General features: G+C 47.3%; 1 protein-coding gene across 1 annotated transcript; it reads left to right on the plus strand.

The window, feature by feature from the left end:
- Positions 1-1,351: 1,351 nt before the first annotated feature.
- LOC125539509 (major pollen allergen Lol p 11-like) lies at positions 1,352-1,949 on the plus strand. The gene is made up of 2 exons (XM_048702983.1): positions 1,352-1,514; positions 1,590-1,949. Exons 1-2 carry the CDS (start codon positions 1,352-1,354, stop codon positions 1,928-1,930), a joined length of 504 nt encoding a protein of 167 aa, XP_048558940.1. The 3' UTR covers positions 1,931-1,949.
- The last annotated feature ends 17,380 nt before the right edge of the window (positions 1,950-19,329 follow it).

Consider the following 19,329-nt stretch of genomic DNA (forward strand, 5'->3'; position numbering starts at 1 on the left):
AACCCATGCTCTTTTTCCTCCCCTCTGCCTAAATTCTTCATGTGGTACAGTTCATCAGAGAAGGAATAACCTTGTGTGTGCATCAGTGCATATAAGTTCAAAAATGTCATATCTGAGCTGCATATCTTCCTATCCAGATTATGCTGTGCATCAAAATGAATCTGAAGATCCCAAACAACATCATCCAAACTACAATTAACATCACAAATTCACACTATCATGAGCAACTAACCCTAGCCCCCTGTTTTGAAATATACAGAAAGAAGGAGAGAAGAGAGGGACTTACAGCATGCCGCCAGCAGCTCCACTGATGGCTACTGGTAGGGTTGGCCACCCATATCTCTGCCGGCCTCACCCTGTCCTCCATGGACAGCGCCGCCTCCTCCTCCAAATCCTCGTCGTCTGCGCTGGAGTAGTATGAACTGGAGCCGTCGACGTCGTCCAGACCTAAGTGGTCATCGCTCCTGAGGTCGGGAAGGTCTCCGTACCCGCCCGCACCGTCGCCGCCGCCGGGAGTCGCCGCCGCCATCGCCTTAGAGGGGAGAGGGAGACGAGGGAGAGGGGAGAGGAAACTAGGGTTCGTCCCGTACGGGTTCGACCCTACCCAGCTACATGGTGCGACCGAGCCGGCTGGGACGAGTCACCGAGCGGGTGCGCGCGGGTAGGCCACCATGGCACCTGACACGTGGGCCCGGTCGGTCAGATACGTGGTCAATACGTGCTTATCCGACTGTCAGACCGTTTTGCAACACTTGGTCTTTGAGTTGGTACTAAACTGCACAAAAAGTGACTAGTGGTACTGACTCGTAACGTCGTACCGAAGTGTGGTAGTTCCTTGCAATTAACTCGGCGGAAAGACACCATAATTCGATTCTGACACGACTCACATGTGGCGCGGACGACACGTATACCGCTCATAGCTGTTGCGGATACATCCCCAAAGTGGCTTCGTCGAGTGGGAGGGATAAAGTGCTACATGCTGCTTGAACTCCAAAATGTTCTTTCCCCAGCGTGGCATCACAAAACCCATTATTTTGCCACGTCGACCCTGCATAGATGGCACGTCAACCAAGCAGAAAATAGCACACGCTTTTGCATGCATGCATGCATCGATGGATCCTAGACTATGTCTGAAGAAGATGACCTGAAATTTGATGGGCTCTGCGCTCTCCCCGCGTGTGCCTGGACGATCGAGCTCGGTCGGCCTCCCGCCTCCGCCGCGCCACCACTCTCCACCGCGCCGTCCATGCATAAAATGCCCGTTCCTGGCCGGCCTCACCGCTCCCGATCCCTACTCCCCGCCCGCCCGCTTGTGAGTTGTGACTGACCCCCCGATCGATTGACCGACCCCATGGCGTGGTGCATGCCCCTCCTCGCCTCCCTGCTGCTGCTGGCCCTCGCCGGCGTCGCCTCCGCCGACAAGGCCCCCGAGAGCGGCTTCATCGTCACCGGCCGCGTCTACTGCGACCCCTGCCGCGCCGGCTTCGAGACCAACGTCTCCAAAAACGTCGAAGGTACGTACGCCCGCCTCGGGTCGAGGGGTAACGTTACAATTTACAGCTGGGTGACGTACGCATGCGTGCATGCAGGGGCGACGGTGGCGATGGACTGCCGGCCGTTCGGCGGCGGCGAGAGCAAGCTCAAGGCGGAGGCGACGACGGACAACAAGGGGTGGTACAAGATCGAGATCGACCAGGACCACCAGGACGAGATCTGCGAGGTGGTGCTGACCAAGAGCCCCGACGCGTCGTGCGCCGAGATCGAGGAGTTCCGCGACCGCGCGCGCGTCCCGCTCACCAGCAACAACGGCATGAAGCAGCAGGGCACCCGCTTCGCCAACCCCATCGCCTTCTTCCCCAAGGAGCCGCGCAAGGAGTGCGGCGGCATCCTCCAGGCTTACGACCTCAAGGACGCACCCGAGAACCCATGAACCCCATCCCATCCATATAGTCCCGCTCAGTTACTTCCCATCATCATCATCATCTCATGACTCTCCTACGTACGGCGCCCTCGTCTAGCTACTTCTGTTCCAGCTATATGTTTTGTATAAGATAAATTCTGTTAGTATCTTTTTGTCTCGAATAATAAGATGATAAATTGTATGATGATTAATATATAGAGATCATATGTACAATGTATGCGTGCAGTGTTTTTGTATCATATCCCAAACAATGCGTGGTGCCCTCTCCTCATGAGTGATAGGTGAAGTCTTTTCTCTCCTTGCTGCAAGCGAATTTTTTCCAATCTGTTGCTTAAAGCCTCTAGGAGGTGATTCAGCCTTTACTTTATAGGCTTTCTAACCAAAAATGGAGGTTCTCTTCCACAACCGCACGGGAGGCGAACGAGGAGGAAAAACCATCGCCCCTTCCTCCGCCGGCGAAGCCGCTGGTCCCTGCCTCCATCTGTCGCTCTGGTGGCGGCTGGGGGTGGGGACCTCGGTGCTTTGGCTCCAGCAAGTAGTTAGGATTGGCATCGTTTTCTGGTGTTAGGGTCTAGGTATATTGGGGCCGCACTTAGATGGTGGCGGCGGCGCCTCGTTCAATAAAGTCTCCCCGGCTTCAGTCCCATCTCGGCGGTGACGTTGAGAAGCTTGTGGGAGTGGTGTGGTTCTTGAGGATTTCTTCTGGCTGTGGGGATCACCGGATCGTCAAGGAGCTTTATCGACGGTTACTCCTTCTTCGTCTCCAGGGAGGATGTGGTCTTTTAGACCCGTTCAACGACTTCCCTTCCGCAACCAACAATGTTAGGCCGGCTCAGGGTGGAGCAGCAGCGGTGGTGAGCCGTCGACACGGTATGGAGTTTGAAGGCGAAGGGCATCTCAAGGATTTCTTTGTAATTTTCGTTTTTGTTGAGGTGCTTTGTAATGTTCGTTGTTTTTTATATATTAGGGTCCTTTTCACAAAAAAACTATATATCTTGTTTATTCTCCGTTTCTACCTAATTTTCATGAATTGTTTCGCACCGGTCGCCACGCACCCGTTGGATTCATCCATCTATAACCATTGGATTTGTATCATCCCCACGTCATCCCCTCTGTACCGCTTTGTCCGCATGCCATCCTTTCCACATGTCTTCGTTTCAAATGAAAGAGAGAAACACATCGTTGACCTGCTACAGCGCTGCAGTGCATGCACGCCGCCCCTTGTTAGAAAATACAGATGTCCGCTCACTGCATTGCTGCCGGCTCACCGCGCGCGCACCAAGACTCGCAGCGTCAGTGAGACTGCCTGTAGCACCATGGAAGGTCGCTTGCAACAACCCCACTTAGCATTGCCTCGCATGTCCACCGGCTCCCAGCACCGCCGCAACCGCTCGTAGCACTTGGAATCATGCCTCGCAGCACCCAGCATCACTGATTGCAGCACCTTTATATCGCTGGCCAGGCGATGGGCATGGCCGGTGGATGTGGTAGTAAAGTATGGCACGACACTGATCTCTACAACCCCCATTGCAGGTCTCCACAGAGTCTGTCGCCGGTCACAGCACCACCGATTGTCGATCCTAGCAAAAAATCAGTTACCGATCCAGCAAAAGTCACCAATGCACGCAGCAATATCCGTCGCCGCCGGTCGCGACACCAGCAATTGTCGATCCCAGCAAAATTCGCCGTCACGTCGCCCCATCATATCATGCCACTTCGCTGTTTGTAGCACGTTGCCTTGCTGGTTGCAGCACGTGGCGTCACCAGTTCCAGCATGAGGCGTCGTGTTGTCCGTCAATGCCCCGGGGTCAGTGATGACATTGCCATCATCAACTAGCCGGCTGGCCGGTCAGTGGTCGCCGGCAGGTACTAATCGCAGGCCAGTCAGTGATAACAATTCCATTCACTTTTGCATGTTTGTTCTTTATTTATGTTTGATTATAACAATGCAAACAAAATTGCCAAAAACATAGGAACACAATGCATAGGCATAAATCATTCATTTGCACACCAAGTACTTTGCTTTCAGTGACACAATTCACATATATATTTACACAGCTCACAACCAACATGTAGAGAATACTAGCCAAAGCTACACACTTCACAATACACATGTCATTGAGTATATCAGATTAGTCTAATAGTTGAGCCTCTTAAGGAACTAGAGAGAGGACATATATGTTTTCACTACTCTCTATCCTACTTCATAAACCCCTTGGTCATCTTCTTTTGTGCAGTGTCATTAAAATGTAAGTCTGCACACAAGGAAATTTGTCAAGACAATTAACATCGGATATTCATTGATTCATTTAATACATGTGTAGTTAAGAATATCGTACCTAGCTAGGTTCAATTTAATTACACTCCACTCGAGGACTCCCTTGCCTTCTCTAAGAAGCAGGAGGTAACGACATAAATAGATACTTGTTATGTGTCCGGAGATCGCAGAATCTGCAAGACTTGACTCAGATCCTAAGAAACTATCTTCATCGCATGATCCTGACACTTGAGATCATCTGTCATGCAGGCAAGCCATATGTGAAATGAGGATTCTGGAGTAGCTCGAGCCTACCCATCCGACTTCCTCTTCTCTTCTTTAAATTTTGTGCAGTGCAACTAAAATATAAGGTAGCTGCGATATAAATATTTTATTTAAATCTAGTTGGGTTTTATTAGACATCAAAAACTAAAGTAATGTGCATAGACCAAGAATGCCATTCACTTGAACCGTATTCCACTGTATCTCCCCTCCCATCTTGTAATCGCAAAGAATGCCTAATGAGGCAGTTGGTTGCGTTTATACGATTTTCTAACATATTCACTACATTATCACATATAACATGCATAATATAGAATAATTTCTAATATTCATATGTACATGTGAACATGCCGCAATTGTAAGATTCATAGCAAGACAAGTACATGCATCCCAGAATTGTAACACATACATGACATGCATAGCCTGATTGAAATTGCAACATAATTATAAATGAGTGAAGCTCATCGCCGTGGCTGCTGCCACGATCCAAGAACATGGCACTACATGTCGAGTCTACCACCAAGCACGTAGGCATGAGAGACACGGCCGGTAGCAGGGCAGATCCCTGGTGCGGAGCAACCCTGACACCAACACAACTACGATTGTTCGGTCAACGAGCACACGCGTCGGCACGGGAGACTCGGCATCCCATGAGAGGGCAGCAACAGATGGATGGAATATGGCAACAGCCTGACGAGAAATCTCCGTCGCGTCGTCTGGATGACTTGCGAGTAGTAGCATTGGGACGGTGCGACAGCGAAGGAAGGCCGTGTGGCCATTGGTGAGACCGCCACATATTAGTGGCCGGAGGTAGATGAGGGATAACAAGAAGACCGGCAAGAGGGAGGGACTCGATGATGGCAGTGAGGGTATGGTATGGAAACATGGGGTGGACGATCTTATAAAAGTCAACATATAAAACAACACCGATGACACAAAAAGGGGCCAGATTTAAGACTATACAGACGGGTCAAATATAGCAGCCGATCAGTGATTATCTTCGGTCCAATTTGATCTTCGGGTCAACATATCACTGACTGGTCATTTTCTGACCAGTCTGTGATAACTGTCAAGCCGAGTCTAGTGCTACATATTACAGACGTGTCCTGGATGGCCAGTCAGTATTATGGTTTATCACTAATGCCTGGTCAAAAGGTCGTTCAATGATGAGGGGTCAGTGCTATTCCGATCCATAGTAGTGTGGATGAGTCGGTCGCAACATTCCACACCACCGGTTTCAGCAGTGGACAATGTTGGTCAAAACATCCACTGCCGCTGGTTCCAACAGTCGATGTTGCTCACTCCTGCATGGCACATCACTGTTCACAGCTTCTACCAACACCAATTGTAGCACTGGTATGCGGTGGTCCCAATATTGTCGCTGCACCTACTCAGAGGGCCACCGCAAGGTGTCGACGAGGGAGTCAGTGGAGGACTGAGCAATGGATAATGAGAAGGGGTCGACCAGGAACTTGGCAGATGATGGAGGACCGAATATCTAACAAGGAGAAGGTGATCAGCCAGCGACACGGAGGCTCGGAGCATGCTACGGCGGCCGCTAGGAAACATGTGCGTGTATCGAGGTGGAAGCCTCCATGAAACTTGGGTGTGCATCAACGGCAGCAGATGCAGAGGTGCGCGACACAGAACGACAACAGTCAAACCTCTATGGCGCGGAGTGTGTTGTGACAGTAAACGAAGAATGGTAGCAGAGGGTCCCTCCGCCTCCCCGCCCCCCCCCCCCCCCCCCCCCAGAATGCTGGAGGTTGGAGCTTCCAAGGAATTGAACTGTGGCACAAACTAATTTGGAAACTCCAAATAGAAGGGGAAGTGGGAAAGGGAAAAGACAAGTAATTCTGATTCGCTTCATGAGGAGTTGCTGGGGCGAGGTCTGAGCTGGTTTCGGCTGGCTCCAGCGATGCTCGCAGATGCCACACGTTTCTTGAAGTTGTCGTCATAATGCTCCTTTCCTCTTGGTAGTCGGTGGTGTGCTCTATAGTGGTTGTAAGGGTCGTCTTCCTCTTTGCTCAGGCATCATCTTGTAGCAGGGTGCCATTGGGGATGACTCTGTCGTGGCTTCGTAGATGGCCGCCATGGTGGCGACGCACTCTCTATATAGGTGGGGGTCATCGTGGCTGGGTTTTGAGCTCCCTTTTGTTCTGGTGTGCCCCATGGTCCTACAGACGGTGGCTATGCATGCGGTCTCCTCTCTAACGCGAGGCGAGCTATGGAAATGGTGGTGGCGGCTTCTCCTTGCCGATTCCTACGCTCATGTATTGTTGGATCCATGTCGAAGCTTTATGGCATGTCTGGTGTGGGTGGTCAATGTGTGTGCTCTCGGCTAGCCCACCCTTCGGGTACATCGGACCAAGGTGGGCTTGGAGTTGCCCTCGGTGGTGATATGCCTTTCGACTACGGCGGTGACCCCACGTGTGGTATGGGTGCTCCATGCATGAGTTCTCTATATGGTGTGTCTCTCACTCTAATGCCCTTTGACTCCCGCCGTTGGCGCACAGGCGCCATGGCATCTACTTGGCCGTGCGTGATCTTTCAGCCACACCCAACACACAGGCAGTGTCGACGTGTAGTGCGGTGCGTGGCCTTTCGATTTATGTCGATGGTGCAATTTGAGAGTTGGGTCTCGGTTGTTCAAGGCCACTCTTAACTCTGGTTAATTTGAAACTACTATAGTGTCTTGTAGTAGATGTTGTATTTAAAGCCTCGTAGCCAGCTTAGCACTTGCCGAACATTTTCCCCTCCAGGGCCACTCGCGTGTGGCAGCTAAGGAGGTCTCAACCCTAGCCCCAAAACCGTTCCCTCCCCAAGATCCCCTGGCCACCGCTGCCGCCACCGACGGTGGCGGTGGTGGCGCCCGACCGTCAAAGACGGCGGGCGAGGTCGGCGCGCCTCGACGGGCCTCCTCGCGGGGGAGCAAACGTCAAGTGGGCGACGTGGGGAGAGCTTCTACAGTGTCAAAGAGCATGGCGAGGGCGCATCGGCGTGACGGAGCGCAGTCGAGATCTCGTAGAGGAGGCGCTGAAGGGTGGTGTCATCTGGAAGGCGCCAACGTGGGAGTGGAGTTGCCGCGTGAGATCCTGGTGGCATCAGCCTCCTGTTGGTGCTGACACAGGAGTTGGAGGTGGAGGCGTGGGAGCAGACAGATGTGGCGCGACGCGGCTCGGCCTAGTGTGTAGCATGGCCTCATGGTGGTGTCGACCTCCTGTTAGTGTCGGCACAACGGAGGCGGGGGCGTGGGAGAGGGCTGATGCGGCGCAGCTCGGCCAGGTCCCGGTAAAGTGTGGATTGGTGTGCGTGGTGGCCTCCTGGTGGTGCTAGCGAGGGGGGGGGGTGCGTTTTGGATCAAGGGCTTGTTGTTGCCTGATCTGGCACTCAGGGCGGTGGCCGTTGTGTTGCTCCTTTGGTGCGTGGGTTGCTGCAGGCTGTGCGATTTTCCTGGTCGTGCCGGAAGCGGAGGTGTTCTAGAGATGCGGGTTCTTAACCGCGAGGGAGGAGAAAGAAGGGTTGCGTTCCTTCGGCTATGCGCGGTATCGGTGTTCCGTGACATTAGGATCTCTATGGCGAGGTGTTGCGGCGGCGGTGGAGTTACAAATCATGGACAGTGGCCCCAATCCAGTGGGCAGGTATGGAGGTGCGTGACGTTATGGAGGAAAATCCGGCCCGTCTTCGGTCGGTGCTAGCAGCGACGGCGTTTGTGGGGGTCGTTTCCCTCCTTGGGGGTGTCGCGGAGGTGTGTCGGCATCTCCCCCGTTCTTGCTTGGGTTGTTGTATCTGGGCGAAAGCCTAGGTACGTTTCTGATCGGTGACAGCGACATCTCGACGTCATGACTGTTGGAACTCGCCATGTTTACAAAGCCATAGGAAACGGTTGCGTCGACGCTTTTTCTTTTTCATTTTTAGATGAGATGCACCGACGACTGAGGTACACAGGAGGTGGATATAATTGGTGCATCAGACCTGAATTTCCCAAACTTTTCTCTTGAGCTCTGAACTTCACTTGTAACTGAAATTTGATGACACGTTGTCTCGGGCGCCAACCGCTCTTTTTTAGTGGTCACTGTGGGGAGGAGTCCCCACCTGAATATGTTTCATTCATAGTTGGCTATGAGGCTTTTTTTTTTGAGAGTACGCCACGGTGTATCATATTTTTATAGAAGGGAGAAGACAATTACAAAAGGTTACCTCTCACTCCGAACAAGTGTAGAACACCATCACACACATACAACTCAACGCATGGAGCCTGCCCTAAGCAAAAATTCAAAGTTGTGTCTCAACCGACACCGATCACCTCGAATAACAACAACTGCAACCGGACCATCCTTGCTGACGCACCAACCACCCATCTTTACCTAATAAGAAAGAGGCTATTGCTTCTGGTCGTTCGTCATAGAAATTGCCCCCAAAGTTGCAAAGTATTACCCACTGATGCCATCTATAAGTGATAAAAACGTTTCACACACGGGAATCCCCTCGCGGGCCGGCCCAGTAGGAACTTTTTATACCGCGCTCTGCGCGCTAGGAGAAGAAATTGCGCGCCTATTTGAGCCGGCCCATGTTCGTGCGGCCTGTTTTTTAAATTTCGTAATTTATTTTTGATTTTCTTTTCCGTCTTTCTTTTTTTCTAATTTAAATAATTTGGTAATTAAAAATTTCGGAAAATTCAAAAAGTGTGAATTTTGAAATAAAAAGTTTATTAACTGATAAATGTTTGTGGACTCAGAAAATGTTCATGATTTTTAAAAAAATGTTCACATATTCAAAGAATATTCACAATTTTGAAAACAAATGTTTGGAATATCAAAACATGTTCATGTTTTTTGTTAAAATTTCGTGTATTCAAAATGTTAATGGAATTGAACAAAATTTCGACAATTCAAAAAATGTTCATGAATTGAAAAATATCCTAAAAAGTCAAAAATTGTTCATGACTTATGAAATAGTTTATTGATTCATAAAATGTTGCCTCGTTCAAAAAATGATCATGCATTTCAAAAAATGTTCATTAAATCAGAAAAATGTTCGTGAATTTCAAAAATTGTTCCACCAAACAATTTCCAAAAAAATGTTTGTCGATTGAACAAATGTTAGCCTATTCAAGAATTGTTTAGAAAAATATCACAATTAAAATAAATGTTGCAAATAGTATAAAATGTTCAAAAATCTATAGAAGTGTTCACGGATTTGAAAACTGTTCACGATGTCAGATATGTGCATGAATTTAAAAAAATGTTCATGATTTTCAAAAACTGTTCACAATTTCACGAAAATAAGAGCGATAGTGTATCTCGGTGATAGAAGAAAATGTGGTCATGGTCATTGGAGATTATGATTATTTTTCTTCCAATGCAACGCGCGGGCCCTTTCGCTAGATCAAAAAAAAAGTTTGTGAATTTAAAAATTGTGCCCCTAATTGTTCTTGATTTACAAAATGTTCAAACATTTGGAAAAGTGTTCACGGATTTGAAAAATATTCATGATTTCAGGTATGTGCACGAGTTTGAATTTTTTTCATGATTTCAAAAATTGTTCATGATTTCACGAAAGAAGGAGATGGCGTCTCGAAAAAACCATGTCTTTGACTCACCGGCAACTACGTACATTGGCCGAGCACCCAAGACCTCCAAGCCATGTGTCCTCACGCGATGCTCCCAACAGTTCAATCGGTACATCTGAGTTGTAACTACAATTAAGATTAAATTTCTCGTTCATGTAACAGCAAGTGTCAATCTCTGAGCTGCTGTTGCAAACAAGCAAGCCGCTCTTCGAATACCAGTACCAACACCAAAACTAGTATATTTTGGCAGACCAGGACAAGGTGAGGAGAGATGATAGAAAATTAAATAGAGCGGTAATAAGCCAACCAAAATAATTGCATCATCCGTGCCATATTGAAGTATTTTCAAACACCGCATTGCCCAAAATTAAACTTGCATGTTCTCAACTTCCATAGCTAAGTTCGTTCTTAGCACCATAGGATGATCGTGTTAGTACTGCTACCAAAACAATATATGACAAAAAAGAAATAAGCACAGTATGACATAATACTGCAAGTACTCCCTCCATCCCAAAATAAGTGACTCAACTTTGGACTAATTTTGCAAGGGCCATGAGCTAACGATCTATCCATCATTGGATGAGCCAACGATAGTGAAATCTGTCTTGACGACACATCTTGATCCTACAACATAGCCTCTGGACGGATTCTTGAATTTTTTTACTGTAAGGAACTTGGCCCATCCCCGGCTGCTTTCACCTCCAAACACCAAGAGACCTGCGATCACCGCAAAAGTAAGATCAACTGAAATCAGGAGGTCCCAAATTCTAATCGCCACTGATAGTTGCTAAGGAGAGCTGAACCTGAAGTTATGGTGGAGTGTTTCCCGTTCTTTTGGTCCAAGATGGACAGAGTCAATTCAACTACCTTCCCAGACTCGTCACATAGCTTATCCGAGGACTCCAGGTATAAGAACAAGGAGACATGGTTGGTGATGTGTCTGCGACCATGCGGATACAGGCCAACATGCCTGTTGACACACATGTAGAGTGGCAATCAACATATACTCATCGAGTTTGCAGACTGAATATTCAGCAACACCGTTAGGTGATGCATCGGAGTGTGTTTCTGTGTGTCTCTAAATATATACTAGAATCAGAGTTGCTTGGTTCCATTTATAGAAGTTGGGTTGATATATTCCGTTGGGATATCTGAAGTGGCAATGGAACTTGTTTTTACACAGACTTCTGGATGTCCCTATGAAATTAGTAATGTAACTTGGCATGGTACATTTACGATAAATTAAATGGACTAATGTTGCATGCATATTATTAATAAACACCATTTATATGTAACTGGTGAAAGATATGAGTACCATTTATGTCCACCAACTTCGAATGTAGGAGAACAAACAAAGTGCTTCGAGTCCAATTCGTGGTAGTTGTCCATGATCCAGGTGTAGGTCCCTTTGATGAGCCCTTTCTTCTGGATAAAAAGGTTCTGTACTGTGGTAACCTTCTTCGGAACCACAGCAGCCTTCTTTTCAGTAGAAAATAATTTAATTTCCAATATCTTAACACCAAAGACACAGCTATCATCAACTAGAAAAGCAGATGATTTTAGTAGCTCCTGAAGAGGGATCAAACATTCATTCAGGTAAAGATTGGAAGATTAGTGAGTGAAAACTTAAATGTAAGAAGCAGCATACCCCAAACAATGTATAACCTCCTTTCACACCCATTACGCATATATGCAAACATGGTACTCTCTCTGTTCCAAAATAAGTGTCGTGGTTCTTGAACTAAAACCACGACACTTATTTTGGAACGGGCGGAGTAGCAATATAGTGAATCCCATGTAGAATTATAGCTCAAACTTATATAGCATAGTCACAAAGGACTAGGGAAGGGAATCCCAACTGTAATAGGTTGGATGTGCACAAAAGAAGCATTGAAAAATACCTCTGTGTCCACAATACACCCTCTTTGCACGATTGTATACTGATAACTCAAACACCGCATTTACCGTGTCACACGGCTCCAGGGTTTTCGAGCCTAGCTTAAGACAAAGACTAACATATGGAGTTTCAGCGCCAGGTTTTTTATGCATTGGCATCACTTTCAGGAACCTGGTAAATCAATTGATGGACAAAAATGTAAAACAAGATCAGTCTAGAAGGTATCATAACTGAAGTAAGAATGAGATCTGATTTCTTCACTTCATGCATCCTACGTAATTGTGATTGCCAATTTGACTTCATAGCAGCATGATTAGCGACGGTAATGCACATCCTAAATTAGTATTGCATATGGATATACAGATGACGATTCGATCTACTAAAACAAAAAGAATGGTCTAGTAATAATGCTAGACTGGGGAGCATCATATTTACATCTAACACATAGTAATTGCGTAAAAAATCCTTCTGCAGTTATGATGCATACCACTTGTACCCGGAGTAGTGAAAATGAGAAGATTTTGCTGATTTAGCTCCTGTCTCAAGTAAGGCTGAGAAGTCATGAATTTTCCATTCTAAATCTGGAACATGAGATTTTCCTAAGCTTGCAGGAGCTGAAATTTCCACAAAGGCAGCAACTTAAAATTAATATGCTTTTGCATTTGCAGATGAACAGGCTGCAATGTCTACCATGAGCAAAATGAAAGAAGCAGAATATCTTTTCATCGAGCAGAAAATGCAAATAATGTATAAGAGTTTGGCCACAGCTTGTTTTTTTTATCAAAGAAAAGAAAAAAACAATTAAAACCTAAAACAACAAGGACACACCAGGAGCACTTGAAACTCTGTCCATTCCCCTTGTACATGGACAAATAAATGGGTGTGAAGGCATGTAATCTCAATTGTATTAATGTGGTAAGTGGCCCCTATGGTTACTCACTTTGACCAAACAAAACGTAGGAAAAAAAAGGTGTGTTTTTGGGTTACGTAGCAAGAATTACAGTCATCAGCCATGGGTGTTCACGGTGGCAAATCAGACGACCATGACCTCGATGACTGTTGCACCAGCACCACAGGGCCGGGCACAACAGCCGGCAGCATGACAAGCCCAGCCGAAGAAAATCGTCGCTAGTTACAGTACTAAAGATGATAGCGATGGTAAGAAGTTCATTCTCTGCAACATATACCTACAATTATGTACTTTTTACCTGATTTCATTTAACAAATGAGCGCTCTAATTGGTATGTGTGTTCTGTTTATAATATGCACAATCTGAATTTCAATTAGAGAAGGACCAAGAATACATACATCTACTCCCGGTGTTGCCCATAGCCCCGGCAGGCCTTCCCCTGCTCTCCTCTGCAAGTGCCACATGGCAGTCCAGAACATGAGTAATCTCCAAAAGTAGTGCAAAAATCTTGAAGATAAGTCACCGTTCCTTAATGACTTGCCTACCACTCCGATGTAAAAGCATTTTCCGAGGACAAAATTTCCTCAATCACAATACTTCATACCCCCCTCTCTTCTGGAGATCTATTTGATGTAATCTTATTTTGCGGTGTGTTTGTTGAGACCGATGAATTGTGGGTTTATGATCAAGTTTATCTATAAACAATATTTGAATCTTCTCTAAATTTTTTTATGTATAATTGGTTATCTTTGCAAGTCTTTTCGAATTATTAGTTTAGTTTAGCCTACTAGATTGATCTTTCTTGCAATGGGAGAAGTGCTTAGTTTTGGGTTCAATCTTGTGGTGTCCTTTTCCAGTGACAGTAGGGGCAGCAAGGCACGTATTGTATTGTTGCCATCGAGGATAATAAGATGGGGTTTATTTCATATTGCACGAGTTTATCCCTCTACATCATGTCATCTTGCTTAAAGCTTTACTCTGTTCTTTTGTACTTAATATTCTAGATGCATACTGGATAGCGGTCGATGTGTGGAGTAATAGTAGTAGATGCAGGCAGGAGTTGGTCTACTTGTCTCGGACATGATGCCTATATACATGATCATACCTAGATATTCTCATAACTATGCTCAATTCTGTCAATTGCTCAACAGTAATTTGTTTACCCACCGTAATATTTATACTCTCGAGAGAAGCCACTAGTGAAACCTATGGCCCCCGGGTCTATTTTCCATCATATTAATCTTTCGTCAACAAGCTATTTCCTTTTCCGTTTATTTTGCTTTCTTTACTTTGCATCTTTATCATAAAAATACCAAAAATATTATCTTATTATATCTATCAGATCCCACTTTCGTAAGTGACCGTGAAGGGATTAATGACCACTTTATTGCATTGGTTGCGAGGATTTTATTTGTTTGTGTAGGTGCGAGGGACTCGTGCGTGGCCTCCTACTGGATTGATACCTTAGTTCTCAAAAACTAAGGGAAATACTTACGCTACTTTGCTGCATCACCCTTTTCTCTTCAAGGGAAAACCAACGCAGTACTCAAGAGGTAGCAGCCGCCAGGACGGGTGTGACTATGCCAGATCCCCAGACCCGGATCAGGACGCCGCCTCATCGGAGGGCACGTCCGAGCTACCCGACGCAACACCTCTCGTTGCCCACACAATCCGGGAGGGGAGCCACACCACCACAATGATGCATGCTTGCCGAAGAGAAATCACGTGCACTGCTATCCGGGGCCACCACCCCGGCGTCTCTATCGCAAGATATCAAGCGCCGCCCACATCACAACACACTCAACCACGAAAGGAAGAGTGGCGGCACTCCATCTACTCCTAGTCCGGCATCAGTCCCCGATTCTAGGTAGGCGCCTCCACCGCAAGAGCCACCCACAACTGCATCCCCAGCCAATACCTGGTGGACTAGGGGGACACGACTCCGAGACTGCCGACGATGGCAGACGAGCCAACCCCCAGCCCTTGGCTAGGCGAGCTCACACGAGGCCATGCCATGGTCACCGGTGCCGATTCGCGCATCGACGCAACGCTAACACAACCACCACCTGCGGACACCACCCGAACCACACCCAATCACTCTACCCGGAGCGACAGCCCCGACCCACCTCGGGCCCAGATCTGGTCTGCCCAAGCACGGGCCCGAGGTCCAAGCCACCGGCAGCCGATGCCCGGTGAGGGAGTCCTGGACTAAGGGGTCCTCGGGCGTTCGGCCTGTTAGCCATGGCCGGACTGATGGGCTGTGAAGATACAAAGACCGAAGACTTTACCCGTATCCGGATGGGACTCTCCTTGACATGGAAGGCAAGCTTGGCGATCAGATATGTAGATTCCTTTTCTTTGTAACCGACCTTGTGTAACCCTAGATCCTCCCGGTGTCTATATAAACCGGAGGACTTAGTCCGGAGGCGGGACTCAGAACCATAGTCATACAGGTTAGACTCTTAGGGTTTAGCCACTACGATCTCGTGGTAGATCAACTTTTGTAATACTCATATTCATCAAGATCAATCAAGCAGGAAGTAGGGTATTACCTCCATAGAGAGGCCGAACCTGGGTAAACATTGTGTCCCCTGTCTCCTGTTACCATCATCCTTAGACGCACAGTTCGAGACCCCCTATCCAAGATCCGCCGGTTTTGACACCGACACCCGGACCCCGAAGAGGAAGGATTGCCGCCACCTCTCTGTGCTGCCAGCCGAAGCCCGACAACCAAATCCGCGTCGCCCAACCATTGCAAGCCCGCACCCTCGTTGATTTCCGTCCACCAAGACGCACATGACTGCCACAACAACATCACCCAGGTCATCAGGTCGCCTGAACCAGACACTACAGGAAAAAACTTTTAAGCCTTGTGTCCAATACACACGGCTTATGCCGATTTGCACTCGGTTTATATATAAACCGTGTATTTTTCCCGGCTTACATCACACGACTTACTAAGGACCGGCTTACCAGGGATAAGCTGAGAGCCACGGGGAAAACACTTGGTTTATATATAAGCCGAGCATCTCTACGTAAGCCGAGTGCCAAGGGACACACGGTTTATACATGACGGCAGCCGGACATTAACGGCAAGCCACGTGTCCATTTATGTAAGCCGAGTGCGGAGACCTGCCACACGGTTTATATATAAGCCGAGTGTTATATCTAGTTGCACGGTTTACATATAAGCTGAGGGCCGAGATGAGTCGAGACGCACGGTGTATATATAAACCGAGTGCGCTTCTCCCGGCTTACATGTACATTTAGCATGGTCGCACTACTGAAATCTGCTTTTTCGCAAACTTCCTTAAAATCACCTTTTTAAGGCTGCAGCCGCCGACACGTTCGCTGGGTGGCTGCTGCTCGTGTGGGGAGGCGCCGGTGTGGGGGTGTTTCCTCCAGGCGACGAAGAGGCCAGCTAGCGGTGGCGCTCGACCAGCGAGCGAGACGACGATGTCGCAGTGGCCGGCGACCCAGGCGGGGGGGGAAGGGGGGGCGGGGGGTCAGAAACGGTGCGCTGAAGTCCGGATCCGGCGGGAGGTGAGCTCAGGTGGTGGTGTTTCCATGGTACACGTGCTCGATCTGGAACGGAGAGGAAGGCCGACGAGAGTTGCCGGCGAGCCGCCGTCTTGGACGGATCCGGCGAGCTTCAGAGTTGAAGGCGAGCACCTGTACCTGCCCCGCTTGGACAACGCCTGTACTTGGAGCTCGAATGCATGGCTATCGTTCTTGTGAAGAAGAAGAAGAATGGATAAGATAGTCGTGGGTGGCTGGGCGTGGAGATAATGTAGATCGTGGATGGGGCGTGGGAGTTGGGACTTGGGAGAAAAGGCATATTCGGTTTTTATGCTCCGCCACGTCACTGATCCGTGGATGCAACCTTTTGACCAATAGGAAGCATTCAACAATTGTGTGCTTTCTTTGCATACTATATTTCCTTTCTTATTTTTATTTTTGTGTATTTTCTATTTTAATACTTTTTCCACAGACTGTATGTGTTATATGATTGCATCACGCCATTTTTTATATTTTTTCGAGTTTGTTTGCATTTTTTGGAATTAAATAACCAAAAAACTCCATGTGTTTGGGTCAAATCCTGACACATTTATGTTTGAAAAACATTTTTTTTCTTGTACAAAGCCTGAGCATACACTCAAGAACACAAATATGATTTTTTTTGATCAAGTTTTGACAACATTTTTAAGCACCTACGGTTCAAATTTGAATTATATTCGTTAAATGTCTAAAAATGTACTTAATGACTCGAATATAGTAAACAGACTCGAAAAAATGCCAAATTTTGGCATGGATCAAGTAATGATGTATCTTGGGTGCATAAAAATTCCAAGACCAATGGACAAAACAATGTTCGCTGGCCTTCATACCTCACCTGTTCCCTCTAAAAAACAAGCTTCTTCCTCGGATATGGTCTAGTTTCTAAGCAATGTACATCTCAACTTTTCCCGAACCGTCTCAAATTTTTACCACATCTTGTAGGTGTCATATGAGGGCACCATGCCAATTTTTATGCATTTCGGAGTTCGTTTACATTTTTTGGAATTTGTGAAATGAAAGATTGCATGTTTGGGGTCCAGTCTTGGCACCCTCATGCTTGGAGTTCCTTTCCTTTTATTGTATAAGGCCTAAACATATATAAAAAAGAAAAATATGATTTTTCAACCCAAGTTTGCCCAATTTTTCATGCACTTGTAGTTCAAATACGAATTGTATCCGTTAAATGTATAGAAATGCACTTAATGGCTAAAATATAGTAAACGAACTCGAAAAGATGCCAAATTTTGGCATGGATCAAGCAATGGTGTATCTTGAGTGCACAAAAAATTTCAAGACCAATGGATGAAGCAACGTTCGCTCACCTTCATACCTCTCTTGTTCCCTCTCGAAAACAAGTTTCTTCCTTGGAGATGGTCTAGTTTCTAAGCAATGTACATCACAATTTTTTCCAAACCGTCTCAAAATTTTACCACGGCCTGTAGTTTGAGCACACCTTCTCAAGATTGCCCACTGGCGGCGCAATGTGCAACACCAACACTGTAGGTGCAGAACCTTTCTGCGGCATTGTCGTGTTTGTGAAGCAAGTGCCCCATCAAAGTGTTGTATTGGGTATGTAGACATCACACCACCCTTTCATACATATACTTGGGACGCATGCATGTGGGTGTGTTCTTTCGACACTTGCTCGCATGGTTTTCGGAGATGAACCGATCTGTTGGGCCTGCGTGATCTACGCCTTTGACCCGACTCGAGAGGGGTTTGATCGGGGTGAAATACTATTCAAATAGTAAACATAAATGAACGGAAATAATTTTGAAACTTTTTTGCATTAAAGGCTTGCAAGAAATCTTCAAAATGTAAGCCGAGTACACGCAGGAAGCACTCGGCTTATATGCCTTGTAAGCCTAGTGCCTCTTGACGGCACACGGCTTATATGCCTTGTAAGCCGAGTGCTTCTTGAGGGCACAGGGCTTATATGTCATGTAAGCCCTCAGCTTTTATGGGGCACACGGCTTATAGGCTGCTCCGTGACGGCGCCGTCACACACCATCATTGTTGACACGTGGCGGATATCTTTGCCGAGTAACAACTGTAAGCCGAGTGTTTTCTCATGTAGAAGCCATGTGCCTTGTGTAAGCCGAGGGCTTTTTTATACCTCTCGGTTTACGTGATACTATAAGTCGAGTGCCTTTTATTTGCCGGGTGTTTTTCGTTTTGCACTCGGCTTAGAGAAACATAAGCCTAGTGGCTGAAAAATAGCTCACGGCTTATAGGCTAACACACGGCAAAACGGAATTTTCCTGTAGTGAGAGCACCCCGCCAGTGAGAAAGAGCACCCATGGCAGCCACGAAATGGAGCCGCCACTGCCCAAGCCCTCCTCGCGCTCGAGACGCGTCAACCACCACCGTTGCACCTAGGGCAGCCACGCCCGCCTCCCCGCGCCCGCCAGATCCGACACACCATGCGCCGCCCACCCAGGCTCAGGCGTCCGCGCGACCGCCGTAGCAAGGCAGCCCGCCCATGCCGCCGGCACCGCTGCGCGCCCCGCCACCCCCAAGCTAAACTATATAGGGAAATAAATATTATTAGCTTAATTAGTCGTCTCGTGGCTCATGACTTCCGATTCCAAGAGTTTCAGAATGCAATTGTACATGGAGCCTTTTTTTTAGCTGGTACATGGAGCACTTTTTAAAAAAAAAAATTGAGAGAGAGTTTTTTTTTTGAGAAATCTCGCCCAACTTTATTGATTGATAATGTTCATAGGTACATGAGTTGGGTCATGAGGCAAGCCCAACCAAATATGTCTACCTATATCTAAATTACAAGCAAACTTGGCAAGATTGTGAGCTTCGAAGTTATGATTTCTACGCTCAAAAACAAAAGTACATAAAGTAAAACTGGATCTCCGCGCCATAATTTCATGTACTATAGCTGCATGAGGCCCCCTCGTCCCCATGTTGATATCAGTAA

This window comes from Triticum urartu, chromosome 1, assembly GCF_003073215.2.
Source record: "Triticum urartu cultivar G1812 chromosome 1, Tu2.1, whole genome shotgun sequence".
NCBI classification, from domain to species: domain Eukaryota; kingdom Viridiplantae; phylum Streptophyta; class Magnoliopsida; order Poales; family Poaceae; genus Triticum; species Triticum urartu.

What these genes read in the sequence shown, in the direction of transcription:
- LOC125539509 (XM_048702983.1), top strand. Translation starts at nt 1,352, where the DNA reads ATGGCGTGGTGCATGCCCCTCCTCGCCTCCCTGCTGCTGCTGGCCCTC. An exon ending in CGTCTCCAAAAACGTCGAAG is followed by an intron (nt 1,515 to 1,589) that starts GTACGTACGCCC and finishes GCGTGCATGCAG; the next exon opens with GGGCGACGGTGGCGATGGAC.